The sequence below is a fragment of the Lactuca virosa genome, chromosome 4 (genome assembly GCF_052849685.1).
Source record: "Lactuca virosa cultivar CGN04683 chromosome 4, Lactuca_virosa_CGN04683_v6, whole genome shotgun sequence".
Lineage (NCBI taxonomy): Eukaryota > Viridiplantae > Streptophyta > Magnoliopsida > Asterales > Asteraceae > Lactuca > Lactuca virosa.
The window spans coordinates 227,354,312-227,379,037 of record NC_136429.1 but is presented as its reverse complement, the minus strand read 5'-3'; the positions used below and the strand labels follow the sequence as shown (position 1 = coordinate 227,379,037).

At 37.9% G+C, this 24,726-nt stretch overlaps 1 protein-coding gene across 4 annotated transcripts in view; it reads left to right on the top strand.

The window, feature by feature from the left end:
* LOC145108050 (ABC transporter G family member 29-like) overlaps window positions 1-23,604 on the top strand; it is a 29,027-nt gene extending 5,423 nt beyond the window's left edge. For 2 of the 4 annotated variants that reach the window (XM_079045043.1, XM_079045039.1), the window contains 15 exons: window positions 5,088-5,332; window positions 11,900-12,030; window positions 12,182-12,272; window positions 12,379-12,680; window positions 14,732-15,330; window positions 15,429-15,699; window positions 16,116-16,269; window positions 16,353-16,555; window positions 19,242-19,574; window positions 19,649-20,023; window positions 20,106-20,239; window positions 20,597-20,824; window positions 20,901-21,072; window positions 21,149-21,403; window positions 21,488-21,972. In XM_079045043.1, coding sequence (XP_078901169.1) covers window positions 5,088-5,332; window positions 11,900-12,030; window positions 12,182-12,272; window positions 12,379-12,680; window positions 14,732-15,330; window positions 15,429-15,699; window positions 16,116-16,269; window positions 16,353-16,555; window positions 19,242-19,574; window positions 19,649-20,023; window positions 20,106-20,239; window positions 20,597-20,824; window positions 20,901-21,072; window positions 21,149-21,403; window positions 21,488-21,760 — 3,766 coding nt within the window. In that variant the 3' untranslated portion in view covers window positions 21,761-21,972. Of the gene's footprint in view, window positions 1-5,087; window positions 5,333-11,899; window positions 12,031-12,181; window positions 12,273-12,378; window positions 12,681-14,731; window positions 15,331-15,428; window positions 15,700-16,115; window positions 16,270-16,352; window positions 16,556-19,241; window positions 19,575-19,648; window positions 20,024-20,105; window positions 20,240-20,596; window positions 20,825-20,900; window positions 21,073-21,148; window positions 21,404-21,487; window positions 21,973-22,242 lie in introns of those variants that run through there. The other 2 variants (XM_079045040.1, XM_079045042.1) reach the window with 2 other exon arrangements.
* Window positions 23,605-24,726: the final 1,122 nt, after the last annotated feature.

Sequence of the window (24,726 nt, the reverse complement as noted above, 5' to 3'; positions counted from 1 at the left end):
ACTAGTAAGAGCAAAGTTAAGAGCACTATGAACATCCACCCCGATTTGGGCTTCAACTTTCTCCAAGTCAGTTGTGGCTGAACTCAGTTTCTGAGTGAACTCATTTAGGCCTTTTTGTACCTGGGCTGGGTCGACTCGGTCAAGGGGAACAGCTTTAACAGCCAATATGTCTGCATAAGAGTTTGGGTGAATGAAAGCAAAGCCACTACTGATGAATAGTGAAGATACTTGATCACTTACTGAGTTTGAAAACCAATTTCAAGGTGAAGGTCTACAGATTGACTGGTTCAAACACAAATTGAATTGAAACCAAATTGAGAACAAGGCAGCTGCCAAGACTAATAATATTATCTAGCGACCAATTAGTAACTTCATGGTGAGAAGTGAGATGATAACATATAGAACCCCAAATCAAACAAGCTTCATTAGTGTATCAACCCATTTGAAACTTGAAATAGAACTAGCACGTTCGATGAAGTTTCAAATCAAGGCTAGATAAGGGTTGGTGATATGGAAAAGGATGAAGACAGAGTGCATACATCCAGATGAAGTTTCAAATCACAGACTTGAAGGATTCGACAGACGAATCCAAGCTCACATGAACGACGAACTTCGTGTTCTTCTCCCATCCCTGTGAAAACAACAAACTCAATTACTTATACAAACACCCATCGAATTTCTGTCAAACAGTCAAACCCAAACACCCATATAAACCTGTTGATTCAACTTCATGGATTTACAGTCAAAATAAGAAGAAGAAAAACCTGTTATAAATCGGAGCTACACTTCGCTTCTTCTTCCCGTCGAACTTCACAGCCTCCGTTTCCCATTCGTAATCGGCCAAAGACCGGCGACCTCCTTTGCCATCGCTCTCCTTTCTCTTCTGTTCCTATTAATCAAAGAACTCCGAAGATCTTGTCTCGTCGATTACCACCACCGGAAACACAACCTCGGCTTCCACCAATCGACAGCACCCCCAAACGATTCCAGCACCCGATTTCTTGAGTCTCTGTGACCTGCACTCGTTGATCTGCCTTCGTCCATCTTTTCCCGATCAAAAGGAACACGGATTTAAAAGCCCTAATCATTTAAGTGGATCCATGATTATAGGGATTATTTTTGGAAGTTACTAAACAAATTACAAAATTACCCTTATTTATTTAATTATTTAATTTTTTATTTAATTTTGATTGGCCCACATTTATGCATACAATAACACAATAATTACTTTAAACACCTGAACCTAGCTCTATCTCTCTCTCTCTCTCTCTCTCTCTATATATATATATATATATATATATATATATATATATATATATATATATATATATATATATATATATATATATATATATATATATATATATATAGAGAGAGAGAGAGAGAGAGAGAGAAAAAGTGAATATACCGTGTAAGGTTTATAAGCTTAGGTACCCAAACCCACCATAGTACCTTGTTTTTGTATCATATATGCAATCTGATCATCCAAAGTTCTTAAAATTAAACTCGTAACATCATTTATTTTCAATATTTTCAGAAATTTTATCATTATCTTTCTCTTACGTAGTTTTCATTTGCAACTATATATATATATATATATATATATATATATATATATATATATATATATATACACACACACACACACACACCGTAGTAGGTGTTTAGCAAAAAAATATGATGGAAGAGGAAGATAATGGTGAAATTTTAAAAATCCTGGAAGTAAATCAAGTTCGGAGTTTAATTTTAAGAACATTGGACGATTACAATGTATATATCACACAAAAACAACGTAGTATGATGGATTTAAGTATCTAAGTTTATATACCTTGTAGTATGGTATATTCACTTCTTGCGAGAATAGATTTTATTATCGTGAGATGGCCGCGAACATAAAGAAGTTTCACTTTCCAATTAGTGAGTCTAGCCATGAGCTTATCCACAACTTCTTTTGAAATCGATCTTCTAGTGATATTATAAACAATGGTAATCCAAGACACGTGAATGGAAAATGTAACACTGAAAAACCAATAAGATTAGCCAAGTGTTTTACCTCATGAGGCTCAAGTCAAGAAAAAAGTAATGAAGAATCTGTACAATGTTGGGTGTATTTAAAAAGGACAATTCACCATAAGAATTACATAATCCTTAAAAAAGAAATGAAATATTTTAATTTCCTCCAAGCCAAAAGTTGCACCACAAAAGAGTGAGTTTTGTTTTGCTACTTTAACTTTCATGTGCAATCATTTCATGGCAACAATGAACAAAAAGGGAGAAAGTGAAATACCTAATCGAAGACCCCGCTTAAGTTGAAACTCAAAGGTGGTAACCCATTAACCAAAGAAATCTCAAAAAATGGTTTTTTCTAGGTGTTTCTTCTCCTTTCAGTCGAGCTAAGCATAAAACTTTCCTTTTCTAGCCAAGAAAGGTTGTAGTGATCACTTTGTTTAGAGCCAAAAATGATGTCATGGATCTGACCTGTTATCTAGGATTCCTTCCCCACCGTTTATCACCAAACCCCAACTTTTGAACATATCGTCCAAATAACCCTAACACGCAGAGTCATGCGCCTTTTTAAAATCAAATTTGAAAACCAAAAAGTAGCTTGAAATGTTTTTTCATGACATGCTACATTCTTGTTCAACATTAGTGGCTTATTTAAAATTTGCCGACCTTTTATAAAGGTCGATTGCTCGAGGCTAACAATATCACTTATCATGTCATATAACCGCTTTGCTAGCAATTTTCGAATAATTCTATATTGATAACCAATGAGACTAATCGGTTTATTGTTATTTATTTCTTTAGTATTTTACACTTAAGGAAGAAGAGCAATAAAAGACACGTTGCATTTTTGTGGGTTAGTTTAAGTATGTTGAAAATGCAAAACTGCAGCCACTACATCATACTTGATTAGCTACCAATATGCATTCATAAATTTAGATGTAAATCCATCCGACCCGGGTATATCCTTACCATAACTCCAAACGACATGTCTAATTTCTACTCTAGTTAACATCTTGTCTAATTTATTTTCCAATTTAAACCCTCTCCAAAGGTTTAAAATTCCAAGGCATAATAATTTATAATTCACCTTTCACAAGCCTTTTTTGGAAACGGCGAAATATATTAAATAAAAAAGACCCACAATTAGCAAATAGCTAAAACGTAGGCTATCAAACAAGGTACATGTTACAAATTAAGATGGTTGAAAGGTGAACAATTCCAGTCAACCCAATTTAATTCCTAAATTATATAATTACACCAAACATAAGAATGTGTAATCACATTTACCTTAATTCTAGTAGGGGAGTTAAACACCTTCTTGTTTTTTGTCATCCAAATGTTCCAAACAAAACAATAAAAGATGACATTAACTATATTTCATTTACACGGACAATTGCCCCAATTAGTTTCGAAGTCAATGAAATCCATGACACTCGAGAAATGTCGAGAAGGGATATAGCACCAAAATCCACTCTATAGACTTAGCCGTTTGACATTTGATCAAAACATGATCCATATATTCTAAAGCAGCAACACAAAAGTTGCAATTAGAGACTCGAGAATTAATATCTCTACAGGACAAGGACAAGGTATCAGCCACTAGAATTCTACCCATCGTAGCTCTCCAAATAAAACGTCGGACCTTCAAAGGTTATCCATTACCCATCCACCATGACACCTTGGATTGCCACTTACCCATACTTTTTCTTCAAGATGACATGATATTTCATCGGGTACCCAGGGTAACCATATCCTTTTGGGGTAAGTCCATACGCTCGAAATTGTCAATACCCTCTTGTTTTTTAAGAGAAGAAACCTAATCAGCTACATCGTCTGTGGAGGCCATTCCACCGTCCCATTTAGTGTCATGGACTTTGATTTTAGCTTGAAGCTGGTTGCATATTTTGACTTTACTATACCAAATCCAAGCTCTTATAGTGCTATGAAAGACCTAGGCCACTTAGATATTTATTGGGGGTTTTCGTTACAAAACACAAACACTTAATACACCAAAGACATAAAAACAGAAAATTAAACGAGCCGATATATGACTTCTTGTAAACCATCAACTACACCCGTTGACATTGATTTAATGTTAAGTTCCATATATAGCCGGCGATCCATTTCCTTATCCCATATTTTGTCGATGCCTTGTTTGAGCCTTACCATATCTCACATTTACTTGCAGATGTTTCTTAATCGATGCAACATATTTGCATTTGTACGCATTATCCATGAACATCACCTATGATTGGCCTTAAACGCATCATATGTTACTTACAAGTTATGCTATCTTATGTATTACATTAATCCAAATCCACCTCCTCGAACCTCCTTTGCTACAACGATGTCGCTTTCTAGCTCTAGGAGAGGTGAGTTTTTACATGTACCATCACGGTACCACTTAGCTACTTAGCTGATGTCTTTACCAAAGGATTGCCATGGGTTCTTTTTAATGACTTCCATAATAGTCATAATCGTCTCACTATTCAACCGTCTCAAGTTTTGAATGAAGTTTCGAATGCATGGGACCATTAGACATATTTATCTAGCTTGGATTTATACATTTGTTATTTACAATTGTATTTATCATAAGTTTTGTTATTAGACTAGGATAACATCTTTCTATATACATGGTTATCCTCATGTAGTCTGTACATATTGAATGATTGTAATGCAACAAAACCAAGCATATTATTATTCTCTTTTACCTTCTACCGTCTATCTCTAGCATGTGTTTTGTGTTATATACGTCTAATCCTAACTATTTTCTTCTATTTATAAGTTTCATGTCTCCGATATTGTCAACTTTTGGTGACGGATTTGTACAGATTTATTATAACATGTATAATTAAAATTATGTGTTTATTTATTTATATATTCTATTAACTTTTTACTTAATATTCTCCTTTTGATTGGTTTCAAGATTTATTTGCACACATGTTGTCAGTTTTCAATATGTTTTTTGGTCATTTTGCAAGATTTTTCCTTCTTCCATACATTCAGGCTGCCATTGTTGGGTGATCAAGTGGATTTTGTTGTTTTACAAGTGGTTAATTGTAATTGTTTTAATGTTATAGGTTGGCACTTCTATTGGGTCCGCCATCTTCTGGTAAGACAACCCTTCTGTTGGCTTTGGCAGGAAGGCTGGATCACAGCTTAAAAGTTGATGGAGAGATAACTTACAATGGTCATAAGCTCAATGAATTTGAACCACGAAGGACAGCAGGATACATTAGCCAGAACGATATTCATGCTGGAGAAATGACCGTGAAAGAAACATTAGATTTCTCAGCAAGATGCCAGGGAATTGGATCTCGTTTAGGTAGCTTCCCTTTTGTTACTTAGATATGTTAACTATTAGCTTTCTCAGCAAGATGCCTACATTCCTCTCCAAAAGAGTCTTTAGAGAGAAAGTGAAATCCAACATTTATAGAGATAGATGGTACCATATATAGCCAGTGGGAGAGACTAACAGTTCCCGATATGAAGACTTAATTAAATTAGACTCGCTCTCATGCCATGTTTACATGTCAGAAAGTCTTGGATTTTCTCTCGAAAAACTACAAGAAATCAGGTCAATAGGGGCGACAAATATCGCAACTAAAGACCCGAAGCGCATCCAGTTTGATGTCGCTGCTATAGCTAGTATTTCTTGTAGTGAAAAGAGTCTTAATAAGAAAAAGGAAGAATTTCGTATATACCCTCCTTAAGCATTAGAATATCATATTTGACCAACCTCATTTCTAAATATCATATTACCCATCATAAACTGTTAAAGATCATCACTAGCCCAATAGAACAAATATTATCTAGAAGACTTTAGCTTGTTCTAGAACGCTCTAGAAGATTCTAGAACATTATGGAAGACTATGGAAGACTCCGGAATACACCGGAAGAGTCTAGAATACTCTAGAAGGACATGGAAGACCCTGGAAGGTTATGGATCATTCTAGAAGACACTGGAGCAACCTAGACCTCTCCAGAACATGGTAGAATATTCTAGAAACATATGGAAGCATATAGAGTATGTTAGATAGTTCTAGAGTTATCTAGTAGGTAGTAAGTGTATACTAGTATCTAGAACCTTCCTAAGAGGCCTATAAATAGGTGTGGAGCTCATTTGCTCCAAACCATCCAAGAAAGCCTCAAAGAGAGCAAAGTGTGTAGTAGTCTCACAAAGTGTAAGGTCTTCTTAAGTGTCTTAATAAAAGTCTTTTTGTTTCCCATACAAAGAGTCGTGTTCAACAATCTGGTATCAGAGCAAGGTTTCTTGATAGTGAGAACGAGTGATTCTCGTTGTATCGTGAGTAGTTTGTGACTCTACAAGTTTAGTGTCGAAACTAGCTTGTTTGGTATTACCGAGGTACTGCCAACACGATGGGTGATCTCCAAGTCGTCGGAGGAATCAAGAAACTCAACAACAACAACTACAAAACATGGGAAACATGTATGAAGTCCTACTTACAAGGACAAGATCTATGGGAGGTCGTTGGCGGAAGCGAAACCACGCCTCCGGAGGAAGATGTTAATGGCGCTCTACGCAAATGGAAAATCAAAGCAGGCAAAGCAATGTTTGCCTTGAAGACCACAATCGAAGAAGAGATGTTGGAGCATATTCGGGACGAGAACACACCGAAAGAAGCTTGGGACACGTTTGTGACGCTTTTCTCAAAGAAGAATGATACAAGACTACAACTTTTGGAGAACGAGCTATTATCAATCTCACAACGTGACATGACGATTGCTCAATATTTCCACAAGGTCAAGTCGATATGTCGGGAGATTACTGAACTAGATCCGCAATCCGTCATTACAGAAGCTCGAATGAAGAGGATCATCATCCATGGACTGAGGCCGGAATATAGAAGCTTCGTTACTGCTGTACAAGGATGGCCCGTTCAACCATCACTTGTAGAGTTTGAGAATTTGTTGGCCAGCCAAGAAGCTATGGCTAAGCAAATGGGAGGCATCACGCTGAAGAGTGAAGAAGAAGCACTCTACACAAGTAAAAGTCGGAGGAATTTCAAGCCACCTTCTAAAGAAGGATACAAAAATGCTGACAAAGGGAAGAGTCAGCCAGGAACCTCACAACCATGGAGATCTCAAAAGACCAACAATAAGAGTTCTCAGGGGAGGAGGTTCGAAGGCAACTGCAACAATTGTGGAAAGTGGGGCCACATGTCCAAAGATTGTTGGTCAAAGAAAAAGTCTGTGGAAAGCAATGTCGTAACTTCCAAAAAGGAAATAGAGGATGAATGGGATGCTGAGGCATTATGCGCCATAGAAGAAAACGAGTTGGCGCTCATGGCAATGATGGGAGAGCGTATCAACTATGAGAATGACTGGATCATTGATTCTGGATGCTCCAATCACATGACTGGTGATCAGAACAAACTACAAGACGTGAAGGAGTACAAAGGGAGTCGCATGGTACTTACAGCCAACAATGCACGACTTCCAATTGCTCAGATTGGCAAAACAACGATCATGCCTGGTAATAAATCTGACATGGTGTCACTACATAATGTCTATCACGTGCCAGGTATGAAGAAGAACTTGTTATCGGTATCGCAACTAACATCATCAGGAAACTACGTCTTGTTTGGCCCACAAGATGTGAAGGTCTATCGAGATCTTAAAATATTAGAAAAGCCAACAATGGAAGGACGGAGAGTGGAGTCCGTCTATGTTCTCTCCGCAGAGTCTGCCTATGTAGATAAGACTCGTAAGAACGAGACAGCAGATCTATGGCATGCACGGCTGGGACATGTTGGTTATCACAAGTTGAAGGTAATAATGGAGAAATCCATGCTCAGTGGCTTACCTCAACTTGAAGTTAAAACAGATGTTGTTTGTGCTGGATGTCAGTATGGTAAAGCTCATCAATTACCATACAAGGAGTCAAATTTTAGAGCAAAGAAGCCACTAGAGTTAATTCACTCGGATGTGTTCGGTCCAGTCAAGCAGACATCAATTAGCGGGATGCGGTACATGGTGACATTCATTGATGATTATTCGAGATATGTGTGGGTTTTCTTCATGAAAGAAAAATCTGAAACATTCTCAAAGTTTCTAGAATACAAGACAACGGTCGAAGGAGAAGTGAGAAAGAAGATTCGGTGTCTACGCTCAGACAATGGAGGAGAATACACCTCGGAAGAATTCAATAGCTATCTAAAAGAATGTGGTATACGTCATCAATTCACATGTGCCAACACACCTCAACAAAATGGTGTAGCTGAGAGAAAGAATCGACATCTTGCAGAAATTTGTCGAAGCATGCTACACGCGAAGAATGTCCCAGGAAGATTTTGGGCTGAAGCAATGCGAACTGCTGCCCATGTGATCAATAAACTTCCCCAACCAAGGTTAGGTTTCATCTCACCATTTGAGACACTATGGAACATGAAACCTACTGTTAGCTACTTTCGAGTATTTGGTTGTGTCTGCTACGTATTTGTACCTAGTCATTTACGTAGCAAGTTTGACAAGAAAGCAGTCAGGTGTATATTTGTTGGATATGACAATCAAAGAAAAGGATGGAGGTGTTGTGATCCAACAAGCGGAAGATGCTACACTTCAAGAGATGTAGTGTTCGATGAAGCATCTTCATGGTGGTCCTTAGAGAAGAAAGTATTACCAGACTCGGAAAATATTGAAGAAGTTTTAAAACAAAAGATGGGGGAGCAAACTGCACACATTTGGTCAAGTGTTGATACACCTGAAGATCCGAGCGACACTGATGTCATTGAGCAAGAAGTAACTCAAACAAGTAATGCCGGTGAAAGGGAGACGCCGCCTCCACAACTTCGAAGGACGGAAAGAATCCGAAAGCCTAATCCCAAGTATGCTAATGCGGCTATTTTAGAAGACGGTGTTAAAGAGCCGGAGACATATGAAGAAGCAATTAAGAATAAAGCTTGGCAGAAGGCAATGGAAGAAGAAGTTACAGCCTTAAAGCAGAATCAAACGTGGGAACTGGTACCAAGACCAAGAGATATAAAACCCATTTCCTGCAAGTGGGTTTATAAATTAAAGCGACGCACAGATGGATCAATTGAAAGATACAAGGCTCGTTTGGTGGCTCGAGGGTTCTCACAACAATATGGACTGGACTATGATGAAACATTTAGTCCAGTGGCGAAGATAACTACTGTACGGGTGCTGCTAGCTCTTGCAGCTAGTAAAGACTGGAAATTATGGCAGATGGATGTGAAGAATGCTTTCCTGCATGGAGAATTAGATCGGGAGATTTACATGAACCAACCAAAGGGATTTGAGGATGCAGTTAATCCCACTCATGTGTGCAAGCTGAGAAAAGCTCTTTACGGATTGAAGCAGGCACCAAGAGCCTGGTATGGTAAGATTGCTGAATTTCTTACCCGAAGTGGTTATTCAGTTGCACATGCAGACTCAAGCCTGTTCGTCAAAGAAAAAGAAGGGAAGTTGGCAATTGTGTTGGTTTATGTGGATGACTTGATCATCACCGGGGATGACGAAAGAGAAATCCATCAAACAAGAGAAAATCTATCGGTGCGATTCCAAATGAAAGAGCTGGGGGAGCTTAAACACTTCTTGGGGTTAGAAGTTGATCGTACAAAGGAAGGGTTGTTCCTCTGCCAACAAAAGTATACAAGAGATATACTTCAAAAGTTTGGCATGTTGGAGTGTAAGCCAGTATCAACACCAATAGAGCCAAATACCAAGATAAGTGCTAATGAAGGAAAAGAGTTGGACGATGGAACGATGTATCGACAACTAGTAGGTAGTCTTATCTACCTAACTTTATCTCGGCCTGACATTGCTTATGCAGTTGGAGTTATGAGTCGATACATGCAAAATCCGAAGAAACCTCATTTGGATGCTGCCCGACGGATCTTAAGATATGTCAAAGGTACAATTGACTATGGTCTCTTGTATAAAAAAGGAGAAGACTGCAAGTTGGTTGGATATTGTGATGCTGACTATGCAGGAGACCATGATACCCGAAGATCAACCACTGGGTATGTGTTCAAGCTTGGGTCGGGGCCAATATCATGGTGTAGTAAAAGACAACCAACCGTATCATTGTCAACCACAGAAGCGGAGTACAAAGCAGCGGCCGTAGCAGCTCAAGAAAGTACATGGTTGGTACTCCTAATGGAGGACTTACATCAAAAAGTTGACTATGCGGTACCACTTCACTGCGATAACCAATCTGCAATTCGGCTGGCAGAAAATCCAGTATTTCATGCTAGAACAAAGCATGTGGAAGTGCATTATCACTTTATCAGAGAGAAAGTCTTGATGGAAGAAATTGAGATGCGACAGATCAAGACCGATGACCAAATAGCAGACTTGTTCACCAAAGGACTGAGTATTGGAAAATGTGAAGGTTTTCGTTGTCAGCTTAACATGGTACGAAGAATGAGGGCTAGTGCTGAGGGGGAGTGTTAAAGATCATCACTAGCCCAATAGAACAAATATTATCTAGAAGACTTTAGCTTGTTCTAGAACGCTCTAGAAGATTCTAGAACATTATGGAAGACTATGGAAGACTCCGGAATACACCGGAAGAGTCTAGAATACTCTAGAAGGACATGGAAGATCCTGGAAGGTTATGGATCATTCTAGAAGACACTGGAGCAACCTAGACCTCTCCAGAACATGGTAGAATATTCTAGAAACATATGGAAGCATATAGAGTATGTTAGATAGTTCTAGAGTTATCTAGTAGGTAGTAAGTGTATACTAGTATCTAGAACCTTCCTAAGAGGCCTATAAATAGGTGTGGAGCTCATTTGCTCCAAACCATCCAAGAAAGCCTCAAAGAGAGCAAAGTGTGTAGTAGTCTCACAAAGTGTAAGGTCTTCTTAAGTGTCTTAATAAAAGTCTTTTTGTTTCCCATACAAAGAGTCGTGTTCAACATAAACTTTCAAAATATTATATTTACCCAAATCATTATTTTTAATATTTCTAAACATTTTATAATCAATTTAAATCCTTAGCTATTATAACCCTTTAATGATCAATTGACAGGTTATGGAATTCGAAGTTTATAAATTTGTTTCGAATTAGGTAAAATTAAAGTTGTCGTTTAGTTTGAATCCTATTCATAAAAGTAGATTGTTGATCAAATGGCCAAATAGTAATTAGTATCCATATTGGGTTGATTTTTCAAATGGATTTTCATTTTCTTGACACTGATTGGTGTTCACTAGAATTACACCCCCTTTTTGATTTTAAACAGTTGGAAATTCCATTATATGAACTTTGTTTGATTCTAAACAAAAAAACCCATTAGCAGTCATACAAAACTAAATCTAACTCTCAATTTAGTATTAACTATAATCCTAATTATTTGCAGTCAGTTCTACGGTTAGTGTTCAACTTCCAAATTAAAGGTCAAATTCATCAATAGTTTTCACCATGTTCAAAAAATTAATTGTGAATGATCATACCAACAACAAATTAAAAGAGAAGTACATACATGGTACATGTGTTGATTTATCAAAGTCAGATGAGCCTTCAGTTTCCTGATACACTTCATGATTATCTTCAACCAAAAAAGAAACTACAAGAATACACTCTCATGATGGCTTTTATTTTTGAATAAGAAATCCCCAACTCCTTAGTCAACCAATATGATAAGAGGGATATAATAGTCAATTGATAATAAGTAATGATTTAAATTTATTATAAAATGTTTAAAAATATTAAGAATAAGAATTTGGACAAATTTCATATTTTGAAAGTTTATGAAAGGTATATATAATATACGAAATTCCCCTGAAGAAACCTGGGTAGAACTCAACATATATAGAGACATGTGTCTAGCAGATGTGAGACACTAACACTTCAGATTCTTGAAACAAAAAGACATGATTTATAACAATATATTGAAATACAGAAATGCTAACAGAGCTTACAAGAAGAGAAAAGGAAAATGGGGTCAACCCAGAACCTGAAGTCGACTTTTTCATGAAGGCCACTGCCATTGAAGGAGACGAGAGCAGTTTGATTACGTACTACACTCTAAGAGTAAGTATAACTTTTGTATTGTCTAAATCTTTCCACACCCAGATCAAAAGATTCGTTAGTTAGATACATGAAGTTTTGGATTTTCTTTCTAACATATATAGAGACAGATGGGATCATGTCTTGCTTAACAATATTCATATGACTATAACAGATATTGGGCCTAGATGTCTGTCGTGACACGTTTGTTGGAGATCAAATGAGACGAGGTATCTCTGGAGGACAAAAGAAGCGTGTAACCACAGGTTAACTGTCTGCTCGTTTTTCTCTATTTATTTTTTGTTTTTTGGTTTTTTTTTCCCTCCAAGTGTTGTATGCATAAAGTGATGAATTAATATATACTGGACTCAGGGGAAATGCTTGTTGGACCAGCGAAAACTTTGTTTATGGATGAGATCTCAACAGGTCTAGATAGTTCAACTACGTTTCAAATAGTCAAGTGCTTACAGCAAGTTGTACACCTCACCGATTCAACAATCTTTATGTCCCTACTACAACCTGCTCCAGAGACGTTTGATCTATTCGATGACATTATCCTACTATCTGAGGGCCAAATCGTGTATCAAGGACCACGAGAATATGTTGTTGAGTTCTTTGAGAGTTGCGGATTCATGTGTCCCGAAAGAAAGGGTACAGCTGACTTCTTGCAAGAGGTAATTAAACACACAACAGCAATCTTGTTAGAACAAAGATAGAACACATGAACAGAAATAGATATACTAAAAATGTTCTTACTAACAAAATCAACATTAACTTTACATAGGGTATATGCCTTTACTGTTTACTTATTCATATACAAGTAGTATCTATAATTAGGATACCTAACCGTTATGACTATTCAAGGTAAGGGTTTAAGAGATAGATGTCAACTAACTTAACAGCCAATAACTAACTTGCTAAGTAATAGAATATGTGATAAGGCCAAAATCAATCCCCCTCTCATTGAATACGTTCCGTTGTCCCGCTGATCAGAGGAGGCTGTGCCGGCGACGTTCGCTGGTGGTGCGGTGATGGAGGCAGTGAGGGCGGTGACGGGTGGGTTATGCAGCGATTTTCTGGTTTCCTCGAGACAAAGTTTAGAGCGGGCGGTGTAGAAGTCGGGTAACGGAGTGGATTGTTGGAGAAGAGTGGCGATGCTGTCGTATTGATCAGAGAGCCCGGAGATAAGCTGTAGAACAAGCCGCTGATTGATCAGATAGATTTTTAACTTCTTGGCAATATGCCGCCATGTTAGGAAAGTTTTCGAGCTTGACATTTGCGAATTTCTGGTGAAGGTGGAGAGCACGGGCTGGTTTACTGTCTATAAAGATGTTTTCAATGGCCTTCCAGGCGGCGGCAGCGGTGGTTCCTGGCGAGAGAATGGTTATGAGGAGATCTTTAGAAATCGTCCCGTATATCCATTGTAACACAATGGCATCCAGGTGTGACCACTGTTCATCGGCTTTAGGATCTTTTTCTTTGGCAGAAGTAGATGAAGCAGGTGGAATGATATGATCAAGAACCTGGAACGCACGGCAGTGTATCTTGAAAAGTTCGGCCCAAGATGTGTATTGGCTGTCATCCGTATCAAGGAGGATTGGTATGTAATTCTTGATGTTCGTGACAGTGACTGCAGGGTGAAGGGGGGCTGTCGGTCCTGTCATTTGAGAGTGGTGGAGGTGATCAAAAGAAGAAGAACGAGGCGATTAGGGTTAGCGCCAATTAGGAAGGAACGTAATACTCTGATACCATAATAGAATATGTGATAAGGCCAAAATCAATCCCCCTCTCATTGATATCGGTGTATATATATACAAAACCAACATTACATTTGACCACCTCATAATATAACATAATTACAAAAACAGACTATTCTAATACTAAGTAAATGTCATCTTTACTATTTTACATATTACAGAGATTAAATTACGAAAATTGTCCCTATGGTCTTAAAAAAATTATTGATTTTAGTCCACGTCATTAATTTTTAACTTTTCCATTTCTTTCTCTTTCGAAAAAAAAACTTTTCCATTTCTTTGGTTTAGCTATCATCCTTGTCTGATCTGATTTTGATCACCCTAGATTTTTATCCCTCTGACTTCCCCTCCTCAGTTGCAGAGAAGATCGAAGAAATAGGAAAAACAAAATTATAGATGATAAACTGATAGTAACAAAGGGCCAAGAAAAAAGTTATAAAATTATAAACAATAAAAAATTAATATATTAAAAAAAATCAGATAAAGGCAAAATAGTCAAAGATGAAAAGGGTTAGTTTTACAATGTTTTCTGGTTCAGGGGTGAGTTTTACCGACCCCCTAGGTTTCGTTTTCGGGGGCAGGGAGTTCCCTCCCGAATATTTCGCGAGGGCCCCGAAGTAATTATCCTATATTTAACTATTTATATTTATAAAAAAAAATCTTAAACTTAGATTAGCCATTGTGTAATATACATTTTGTATTTGAATAATTAATGTAAAATGTAAGGTTAAACGAAATAAACAAGTGAAAAATATGATAGAAAAAGGTTAAATTGGGGATTTCATGCTAAATGGGGTTAATGGGGCCGGAAGTGGGGATGATCTTGAAATTGAGGGCCGGGGTCAGGGGCTGGAAATCGGGAAATTCGGGTCGGGGACATGGGAGGCTACTTTTGCCCCGTTTAGTCCTGTTGACATCCCTAATTCATTCAATTACAAATTAAAAATTTTGTATGTTTATGATTACAGGTGACCTCTAAAAAGGATCAAGAACAATATTGGGCAGATAAAAGCATGCCATATAGATATATTCCAGTCACTGAGTTTTCCGAGCGGTTCAATCGTTTCCACGTGGGGGAAAATTTGAAAAAGGAGTTGTCAGATCCATACGATAAAAACAAAAGCCATAAAGCAGCTTTAGTTTTCACAAAGTACTTAGTCCCTAAAATGGAGCTCCTTAAGGCCTCATGGGATAAAGAGTGGCTGCTAATGAAGAGAAACGCGTTTATTTATGTTTTCAAGTCTATACAAATCGTGTTTATAGCATTTATTTGCACGACCTTGTATTTTAGGACAACCATGCACCACAGGAATGAACAAGATGGTGTTATTTATGTAGGGGCACTTTTAAACAGTTTGCTCATAAACATGTTTAATGGGCTTGCTGATCTTTCATTAATCATATTGAGGCTTCCGGTAGTTTACAAACAAAGGGATCTCATGTTCCACCCTTCATGGGCTTTCACTCTTCCAGCTTTCTTGCTACGTATTCCTATATCTATGCTAGAGAGTATTATGTGGTGTGGTATATATTACTTTGGCGTTGATCTTGCCCCTGATGCTTCCAGGTAATTAATTAATTAATTTATTAATAGTTTTTGTTAGTTTAATAAACTTTGGTATTTTAATTTGATGTTATATATGGTAATGGAAATATGGTTTACAGGTTCTTCAAGCATTTGCTGTTGGTTTTCTTGATCCAAAATGTAGCAGCGGGACTATTTAGGCTAATTGCTGGGGTGTGTAAAACAATGAACATTTCAAACACGGGTGGATCTATCGTACTTCTTCTTATATTTCTGTTGGGTGGTTTTATAGTTCCTAAGACCCGTATTCCAAACTGGTGGGAGTGGGCGTATTGGATTTCACCTCTGTCTTATGGCTTGAAAGCGTTCGCCATAAACGAGTTTCTTGATCCTAGATGGACAAACAAAAGGGTAAGTTGGTAATTCTTATTCAAAATCTCAAAAACTTATAAAAATAAGAATTTAAAAAAAACGGTACATTTTTGGACAGTTTTGTATGTTAACCATACTTAAAAATAATTTCCAATAAAAGAATAGAAGTTAGAGAAATATCCTCCTATTTATTCTTACTATCTATCTTCCTTCCACTTAACAAAAAAATTATTAATTTTATTAAATATGACAAGTGTGGTAATCTTCATAGTATAGGAATATGGTAGAAGAAAAAAAGTAGGAGGATATTTGATTTCTCTTTCAAAATTTATGATGCTTTGATTGGAAAAATAAATTATCTGTGGTTAATTAAACCACAAAACTGCCAAAAATCTATTTTTTTTTCTTAGTAATTTTCCCAACAAAAAACTAAAAAAATTGTATATATTTGGCAGAGCACAGACAATACAACCAATATGGGGTATGCAGTGTTAAAGAACCTAGACGTCCCAACTAAAGAGAGCTCATATTGGATTTGTGCTGCTGCTCTTCTTTGTTTTGCATTTCTCTTTAATATCCTCTTTACTATAGCTCTCATGTATTTAGAAGGTAATTACGTTTCACTTGACTCTCCTAAAGTCGATTGATATTTTCCCTTACTAACCTTCATGAGTCTTTTATTTACTAACTAGCCCCTGGAAAACCACAAGCAATTATCTCCAAGGAAGAAGCTGCAGCCATGGAAGGTCAAGATACCAAACCAACAACACATCCTGTTGATGGAAATAAACGCACTTCTGATGCTAGTAGTCTTGCTAAGAAGGGAATGATTCTTCAGTTTACTCCGTATTCCATGTCATTCGACAACGTGAGCTATTTTGTTGATATGCCTCGTGTAAGTTCTAATCTTTAATTTGTGTTGCTGCTAATTAATATTTACAGCGTAGATATAGATACTAATGGGCTGTGGAGACTTAGGGTGTGTTTGATTCGCTGGAATGGAATGGAATTCTGTAGAAAAAGATTCTTATTCCATCACATTTCGGTGTTTGGTTCAACTTTGTGTGATGGAATTGGAATCTTAAAATTAGAAAACTTTTCATCAAATAAAGGAAAACACTTTCTTTCAAGAAGATGATGGAATTAATTCTCTCCTAGGAAGGAAAGTGGCATTTTTCCTTATTACCCTTGTTTTATTTTAGAACATAACTTCTACCACCATCACCTACCACCAACCACCCACCACCACCACCACCACTACCCACCACCACCACCACTACCACCTCCACCGCCATCACAACCACCTACCACCGACACTGCCTCCACCACCACCTACCACTGACACCGCCGCCACCACCACCTACCGCCACCTCCACCACCACCTACCGCAACCACCAACACCACCAACCACCACCACCAACCACCACCTACTACCGTTACCGCTACCGCCATCGTCGTTGCTACAACCAACCACTTACCATCACTGCCACCACCACCATCACCTACCACCACCACTACCACCTACTACCACCGTCACCCACCACCACCACCTATCCATGCCACCGTCACCGTCACCACCACCCACATACGGCCACTGCCAGCACTATCACCTACCCCCACCAACTACCACCGCTATCGGCACCAGCACCCACCTACCGCCACCGCCACCACCACCCACCTACTGCTACGGCTACCACCTACCGCCATCACCAACACCTGTCACCGCCGCCACCACCTACCACCACTACTACTACTGCTATCACCACCCACCTCCCGCAATTGTCACCACCACTACCTACCACCGCCGCAATCTACCGCCACCACTACCTACCACCACCGCCACCACCACCCAACGTCACCGCCACAACCACCCACCACTCTTCACCACCACCACCATCACCGCCACTACCAACCACCACCACCACCACCACTTATCATCGTCATCGCCACCACCACCTACCACCGCCATCGACATGAATGCTCAATTAATAAAATGAAAATTTATTATTTTTATAGTTTGTGTAAAAAATCTTTACATGCAAGATAGAATTCAATGTAAAACGGATTAAAAAAAAGACAGATCTGTCATTTTACGTGGATTCTAATTATGTTTCCTGCCAACCAAACTGAATCTAGAATTAATTCTAATTCTATTTCCTGTCAAACAAACAGTATAGGGAATTGGATTCAAATTTCTGACTGATTCATTTTCCGATTCCAATTCTAATTCTTTCAGAAATATTATGCAAACCAAACAACACCTTAGAATTATTGTAGTAGCTAAAGAGCATAGGTGAGTAGTGACATAGTAGTAGGGTAGTAGAGTAGCATTGGATTTATGTTTCCTTTTTCAATAGGGAAAATTACAGAAAAAAAAAATGATGGTTTTACCATAACATGACATTTATCTATGTAGATGCCCAAAATTTGCACAATTTATGTAATAAATGTCATTTAGCGGGTAAATGACTTTGTCACATTGAATTTACATGCTAAATGACATTGTCACATTGATGTCAAAATCGTGTAAAGTTCAGGTATCTATCGTACATAAATTTCATGTTAATTGGAGTGAAACCATCATTTTTTTTTTGACAAACTTAAGGTTTTTTCTATAATTTTCCTTTTATTTATATGAGTTTCTTAGTATAGTATTTATCTGCATTTTTGTCCCTCTTTCTATTTTATGCTCTATTATTGGTATATGATTGTTATTTTTGATCTATTGTTTGTACTTGTATTTTTGTCCCTCTTTCTACTCCGTTGCTTGTATCTGCTTATGTACCTTCTTGTCGCTTTATGCTCTCTTGCATCCACATATACACACTTTTCTCTTTGGCACATATTTCTTTTTGCTAGAGATAGGCGATGTGTAGGACCAAAATCTGCACAAAAGAATGCCAAAACAAAACACACAGTTGCTGGTAAAAATGAGAAACGAATTAGAGGTTTTGGGACTAACTTTTCTGTGGTTTTCATTGTCCATCTATCAACGAATACAAGAGTAGATAACACAAATTTCAACTACTTATCCTTAAAAGACTGCAACTACTGCCTACTAAATCTCTAGTGCCCACATGGTCATTTACTTATTCATACTCTAAGCAAAAGACTAAACTACCCCTTAGTAAAACGGTATGCTTTGAACCAGTCACCACTTTTGACTAAAAGTCGGAATTAAACCAAACACGATGGAAGCAAACTCTCTACCTTCGGGTGGAGGTAAGGTTGTATACATCTAACCTCCCTTTCCATATTTATGTTATGGGATTTGGGTATTATTGTCATTGTTGTTGTTGATTAAAGCCAAGGTTTTAAAAGGCATTCCAACGCGCGAGTTTTTTTTTTCTGCTTTTTCTATGAGAGCATGAGACCAATGAATTTTTGTTAACTTTTTTCTATAAGGTATTGATATAATACATCTAAAACCCTATATATTTGATATAAATTTATACTTATGTGATATATTATGTATACAAAATTACCGCTTCAATTCACACTTTCAAAAACGTCATTGCTAGTAAAATCTTGAAGTTTGACCTTGTCACTGTTAGGCTTAACTATTATTTCTTGATTAACAGGAAATGAGAGAGCAAGGGGTGACAGACAATAGGTTGCAGTTACTTACTGATGTAACAGGTGCTTTTAGGCCAGGAGTCCTAACTGCTTTAATGGGAGTAAGTGGGGCAGGTAAAACTACACTCATGGATGTTTTAGCTGGAAGAAAGACCACTGGTTATATAGAAGGGGACATAAGAATATCAGGATTCCCAAAAAAACAAGAAACTTTTGCAAGAATCTCTGGGTATTGTGAGCAAACCGACATCCACTCTCCCACAATTACTGTTCATGAATCTTTAATCTACTCTGCTTTCCTCCGTCTCCCAAAACAAGTCAGCAAGGAAGACAAAATGGTAAAATTAAAAAAAAATATTACCAAACAAGATATCAAAAAGAAGAATAAAGTGTTAATCATATTACGTTTCAGGTTTTTGTGGGTGAAGTAATGGAGCTAGTAGAACTAGACAACATCAAGGATGCAATAGTGGGACTTCCAGGAGTTAGTGGTTTGTCAACAGAACAAAGAAAGAGGTTAACAATTGCAGTAGAGCTTGTTTCAAATCCTTCAATTATTTTCATGGATGAACCAACTTCTGGACTTGATGCGAGGGCAGCTGCCATTGTTATGAGGGCTGTAAGAAACACTGTGGACACAGGGAGAACAGTTGTTTGCACCATTCATCAGCCAAGTATTGATATATTTGAATCTTTTGATGAGTTGTTGCTATTGAAAAGAGGAGGAAAAGTTATCTATGCGGGCCCACTAGGCAGGCATTCAAAAAACATCATCAACCACTTTCAGGTATTTCACGTGCATAATATATAAACTAGAATTCCAAAAAAACAAAAACACTGAACAAATTAAGTTGTTTTTATATCATTAGGAAGTTCCTGGGGTTCCAAAGATCCCTGAAAAATCCAATCCAGCAACATGGATGTTGGAAGTCAGCTCTGCTGCTGCAGAGATGCGGCTCGATGTTGACTTTGCTGACTACTACAGTGAATCGCGTGTCCAACGGTGAGTCTTTTTTAATTTTGGTGATAAAATATATGTTGGGAAAATGGTCTCAAAGATTTCCAAAAACCTGTCCATTGAAAAATAATAGAGAAAATTGAACACATGCATGAGTAGTTATTGGAAACGCTACAAACCGGACTTTTAAGCACTCTAAAACAAGAGAAGAATGTCAAAAAAAAAATGAAATTGTTTAAATTTATTTGATTGGGGCACTTTCACACCAAAGCCTTGGATATTTTTTTAACTCTACCAATGTGGAACAAATTTTTTCTTTCATGTTAACCGATATCTCAACAAATTATAATCATATAAAATCAGCAAGGACTTGTAATTATAATATGTTTGTATACATGACAGGAGGAACAAGGCTTTGGTGAAGGAGTTGAGTGTACCTCCACCAGGTGTTGAAGATCTTCACTTTGAAACACAATATTCTCAAAATATATGGGGACAATTCACTTCTTGTTTATGGAAGATGTGGTGGAGTTACTGGCGAAATCCCGATTATAACCTTGTTCGTTTCTTCTTCACTTTGCTTTGTGCACTCATGGTCGGGACTGTATTCTGGAAAATTGGAAGCAAAAAGTGAGTATTTGCTTCTTTTGAAATGATCCATTTACAATATGGTCGGAACCTTCATATATTTTATAAAATATTTCAGGTCGAGCAGCAATGATTTGAGCACAACAATTGGAGCCATGTACGCTGCTATATTTTTTGTTGGCATTAACAATTCCCAAACAGTGCAGCCAGTTGTTGCAACAGAAAGAACAGTCTTTTATCGTGAAAGAGCAGCTGGAATGTACTCTTCATTACCATATGCCATGGCACAAGTAAGAAATTTTTTAAGCAAATATTTACTTAATTACTTAAATTACAAACTTAATGACCCTTTTCTTTGAATAAAAGGTTATTGTTGAGATACCATATGTATTCCTTCAAACGACATACTACACTCTTATAGTGTACGCCATGGTGTCATTCGAATGGACAGTACCCAAATTCTTCTGGCTCTTTTTCATCAACTTCTTTTCGTTCCTTTACTTCACATACTATGGAATGATGACTGTTTCCATTACACCAAACGAGCATATTGCAGCCATATTTGCAGCTGGTTTCTACCTACTTTTTAATATCTTTTCAGGGTTTTATATTCCGCAACCTGTAAGTTATCATCTCTTTAAATCAACTCATTTTTCGATAATTGTATTCTATTATTTCATGTTTATTCTATTTCTTAAATTTTAGAAAATTCCTGGATGGTGGGTGTGGTACTACTGGATCTGCCCCATGGCGTGGACTGTGTATGGTTGCATTGTTTCTCAATATCATGATGCGGATAACACGATTAAGGTGCCTGGCATGGGAATTGACCCGGCCCTCACATCGTATATCAAGGACTACTATGGTTTTGAATTGGATTTCATGGGTCCCGTTGCTGCGGTTTTGATTGGTTTTTGTGTATTCTTCGCCTTCCTATATGCCACTTTCCTCAGGTTTATGAACTTCCAATTGAGATAGAAAAGTAAGTTCTTAAGTATGTGATGTTTACGGATTTTTTGAAAGATCAAGTAAAACTTAGTTTTTATGTGATGTTTACGGATTTTTTGAAAGATCAAGTAAAACTTAGTTTTTTTTTTTCTTTTCCTTATTCAATAACTACTATCAGATTTGTGAATTGTGTTGTAATTTATGTTGGGTTAATCCAGAAGTCATGGGGGGCAATTAAGTAATTTCGAGTATCAAGTATTTTTATTTACTTTTTTACGTAAGTCAAGTTGAAGTAATCAAAGGCCATGTAGGCCATTTTCCCTTTTTGTAGCTTAGTAGTCACGTGGGTAGTTGTTTCCTTATTTTTAGCATGAAGTTTAGATAAGTAGAAGGTTGTTTTCCAATTTTTGATAAGCACAAAGAAAACTCAGAAAAGTTTGCCCCAAAATATCCCTCTCTTTCTCTGTTGTTTTATTATTGGGCTTATTTGTCTACCCCACATTTGGTATCAGAGCTCACGGTATATGCCAAAGTACCAACCAAGACCAACAACTATGGGAGATAGAAACGAAAGGAAAGCCAAGTTATGCTCCATTACCCGATGTTGTCCAGAAACAATTATGCTGCTTGGGCGATAAAGATGAAAGTCTTCATGCAAACCCAAGGCGTGTGGGATGCAGTCGAACCCAGAACCGCAAACACAGTAGTCGAACTAAAGAAGGATAAAATGGCGATGGCGGCCATCTATCAAGGGATACCGGAAGACTTATTGTTGTCGTTGGCAGAGAAACAAACAGCTAAGGAGGCGTGGGAAGCGCTGAATACTATGTTCCTTGGAGCAGACAGAGTAAAGACAGCAAGATTTCAAACCCTTAAGGTCGAGTTCGAAGTCATAAGTATGAAAGAAGCGGACACCATCGATGAGTTTGCTGGGAAAGTAAACAACATCGTGAGTAATATTAGGGCATTGGGAGATAAACTAGAAGAGTCGTATGTTGTGAAGAAATTGCTCAGAGCCGTTCCAGAACAATTCTTGCATATTGCCTCTACAATAGAGCAGATCGCTGATCACGAGACTATGTCTATGGAAGAAGTTGTGGGACGATTAAAAGCCCATGAAGAAAGGGTACGTGGTCGAGGGGAAAACAGTGAAGGAAAAGTGTTGTTGACTCAGCAAGAGTGGCTTGAGAAGGGTAAAAAAGAAAATTTATGAGGCTCAACGATGTCACAAAAGAATGGTAGGGGAGGAAACTCAAACACACGTGGCCGGGGTCGTGGAAGAGGCGGCTGGAACAACCGTGGTGAACAGAGGGGTAGCAGCCCTCATCAGCACCACGATAACGGACACAATACAGGGAGTAGCAGAGACGAAACCAAAGTACAATGTTACAACTGCCAAGATTTTGGCCATTACGCTTCAGAGTGCAAGAACCCACGGAAGGAAAGGAATCAGGAGGTGCATCTGACCCAAGGCCAAGATGAAGATGAACCAACACTTTTGTTAGCTAAGTTTCAACCAGTTGAAGCCCAAGAGGAAGTGTATCTAAACGAACAACATGTAGTACCAAAGTTAAAGAGTTCAAAAGATATAGAGAACCGTACGAAAGTATGGTACCTGGATAACGAGGCGTCGAACCACATGACATGCGACAAAGATAAGTTTCAGGAACTTGCTGAAGGTATTTGGGGTTACGTAAGTTTTGGAGATGGGTTCAAGGTGCGGATAGAAGGCAAAGGATCCATTGTCTTTCAATGTAAGACAGATGAAAGACGAGTGCTACATGAGGTGTATTTTATCCCAAGTCTATGTAACAATATAATAAGCTTGGGGAAATTAGCAGAGACTGGTGATGAGATTCTAATGAAAGGTTCGTTTTTATGGGTTCGTGACTGATGCAGTTTCTTTGCACCTCAAACTGGAACACAGGCTAACAGAGAGTTCCGAAGGAGAGAAAAAAAAAACTTTATTCAACAATCATAAAGAATCCCCCATGAAAACAAACGTCCAAAGCTAAAAAGAATTCTAATCCCAAAAACTAGGTAACAACCTAACAAATGGATAACTCCAGTCTTATCAAAACCCAAACAAAAATTAAATAAATTATTAAACTAAAGATAAAAGCAAATTAAACCAAATGGCATGAGATCCAATTTGGCCTTCACGAAACACGGGTCAGTTTGGGCCACCGCCATCATTATCCCCTTCTTCAGAAGGACTCGCCCCCGTGTCAAACGGATTGTGATGAGAAATAGTGGTGATTGGTTCTTGCATGACACCAAAAAATGTTGGTGATATAGTCGAAGCAGGAACAAAAGTTATAATGGGTGATGATGGTGGTGGTAAAGCAGTTGATGTTGCCACAAAAGATTCGACATGAATTATCCCCTCATCCATGTTGAGATTTGTGTCCTTATTAGATAAGTCCACAGTGATGTCTGGAATTTCAACCTCCTAACTATGGGACTCAGTATTCGAAAACCCAGATGGTATGACTAATGCCTTCTCAGGGATATTTATTGGTTTATGATTGATCACCCGAATTGATGTTTGTATCCATATTATATACGTTTATAGTGACATCGGAAATACTTGTCTCCTCGAAAGTCGACTTGATAGAGGTATCCATTCGCGGTAAACCAATAAAGGAATCCTTGATGCGAACTTCAGACCTTTCGCTATCACTGTCATGCTCTATTTCGACTGTCGGATCATAAACACAGAGTTGTGGCATATCTACATTCTGGTGGTTTCGACCAGAGGTGTCGAGGATATGTAGTGTAGTGTGTGATCATGAAAGAAATTTTAGGTGAAAAAGATGTGGTGAAAGAACTCATTGTACCTCTACTAAAAATTTGACCGAGTAGAAAACTCTTGACTCGTCATAAGAAGAGTAAGGTAGCTCTACGACTAATCTGAATACAGCCTGATTGGGAAGAAAATTTGTGTGTGATAAGTTTCATTAAGGCTTCAAACACAAAGAGTCTTTCAGGCTTTG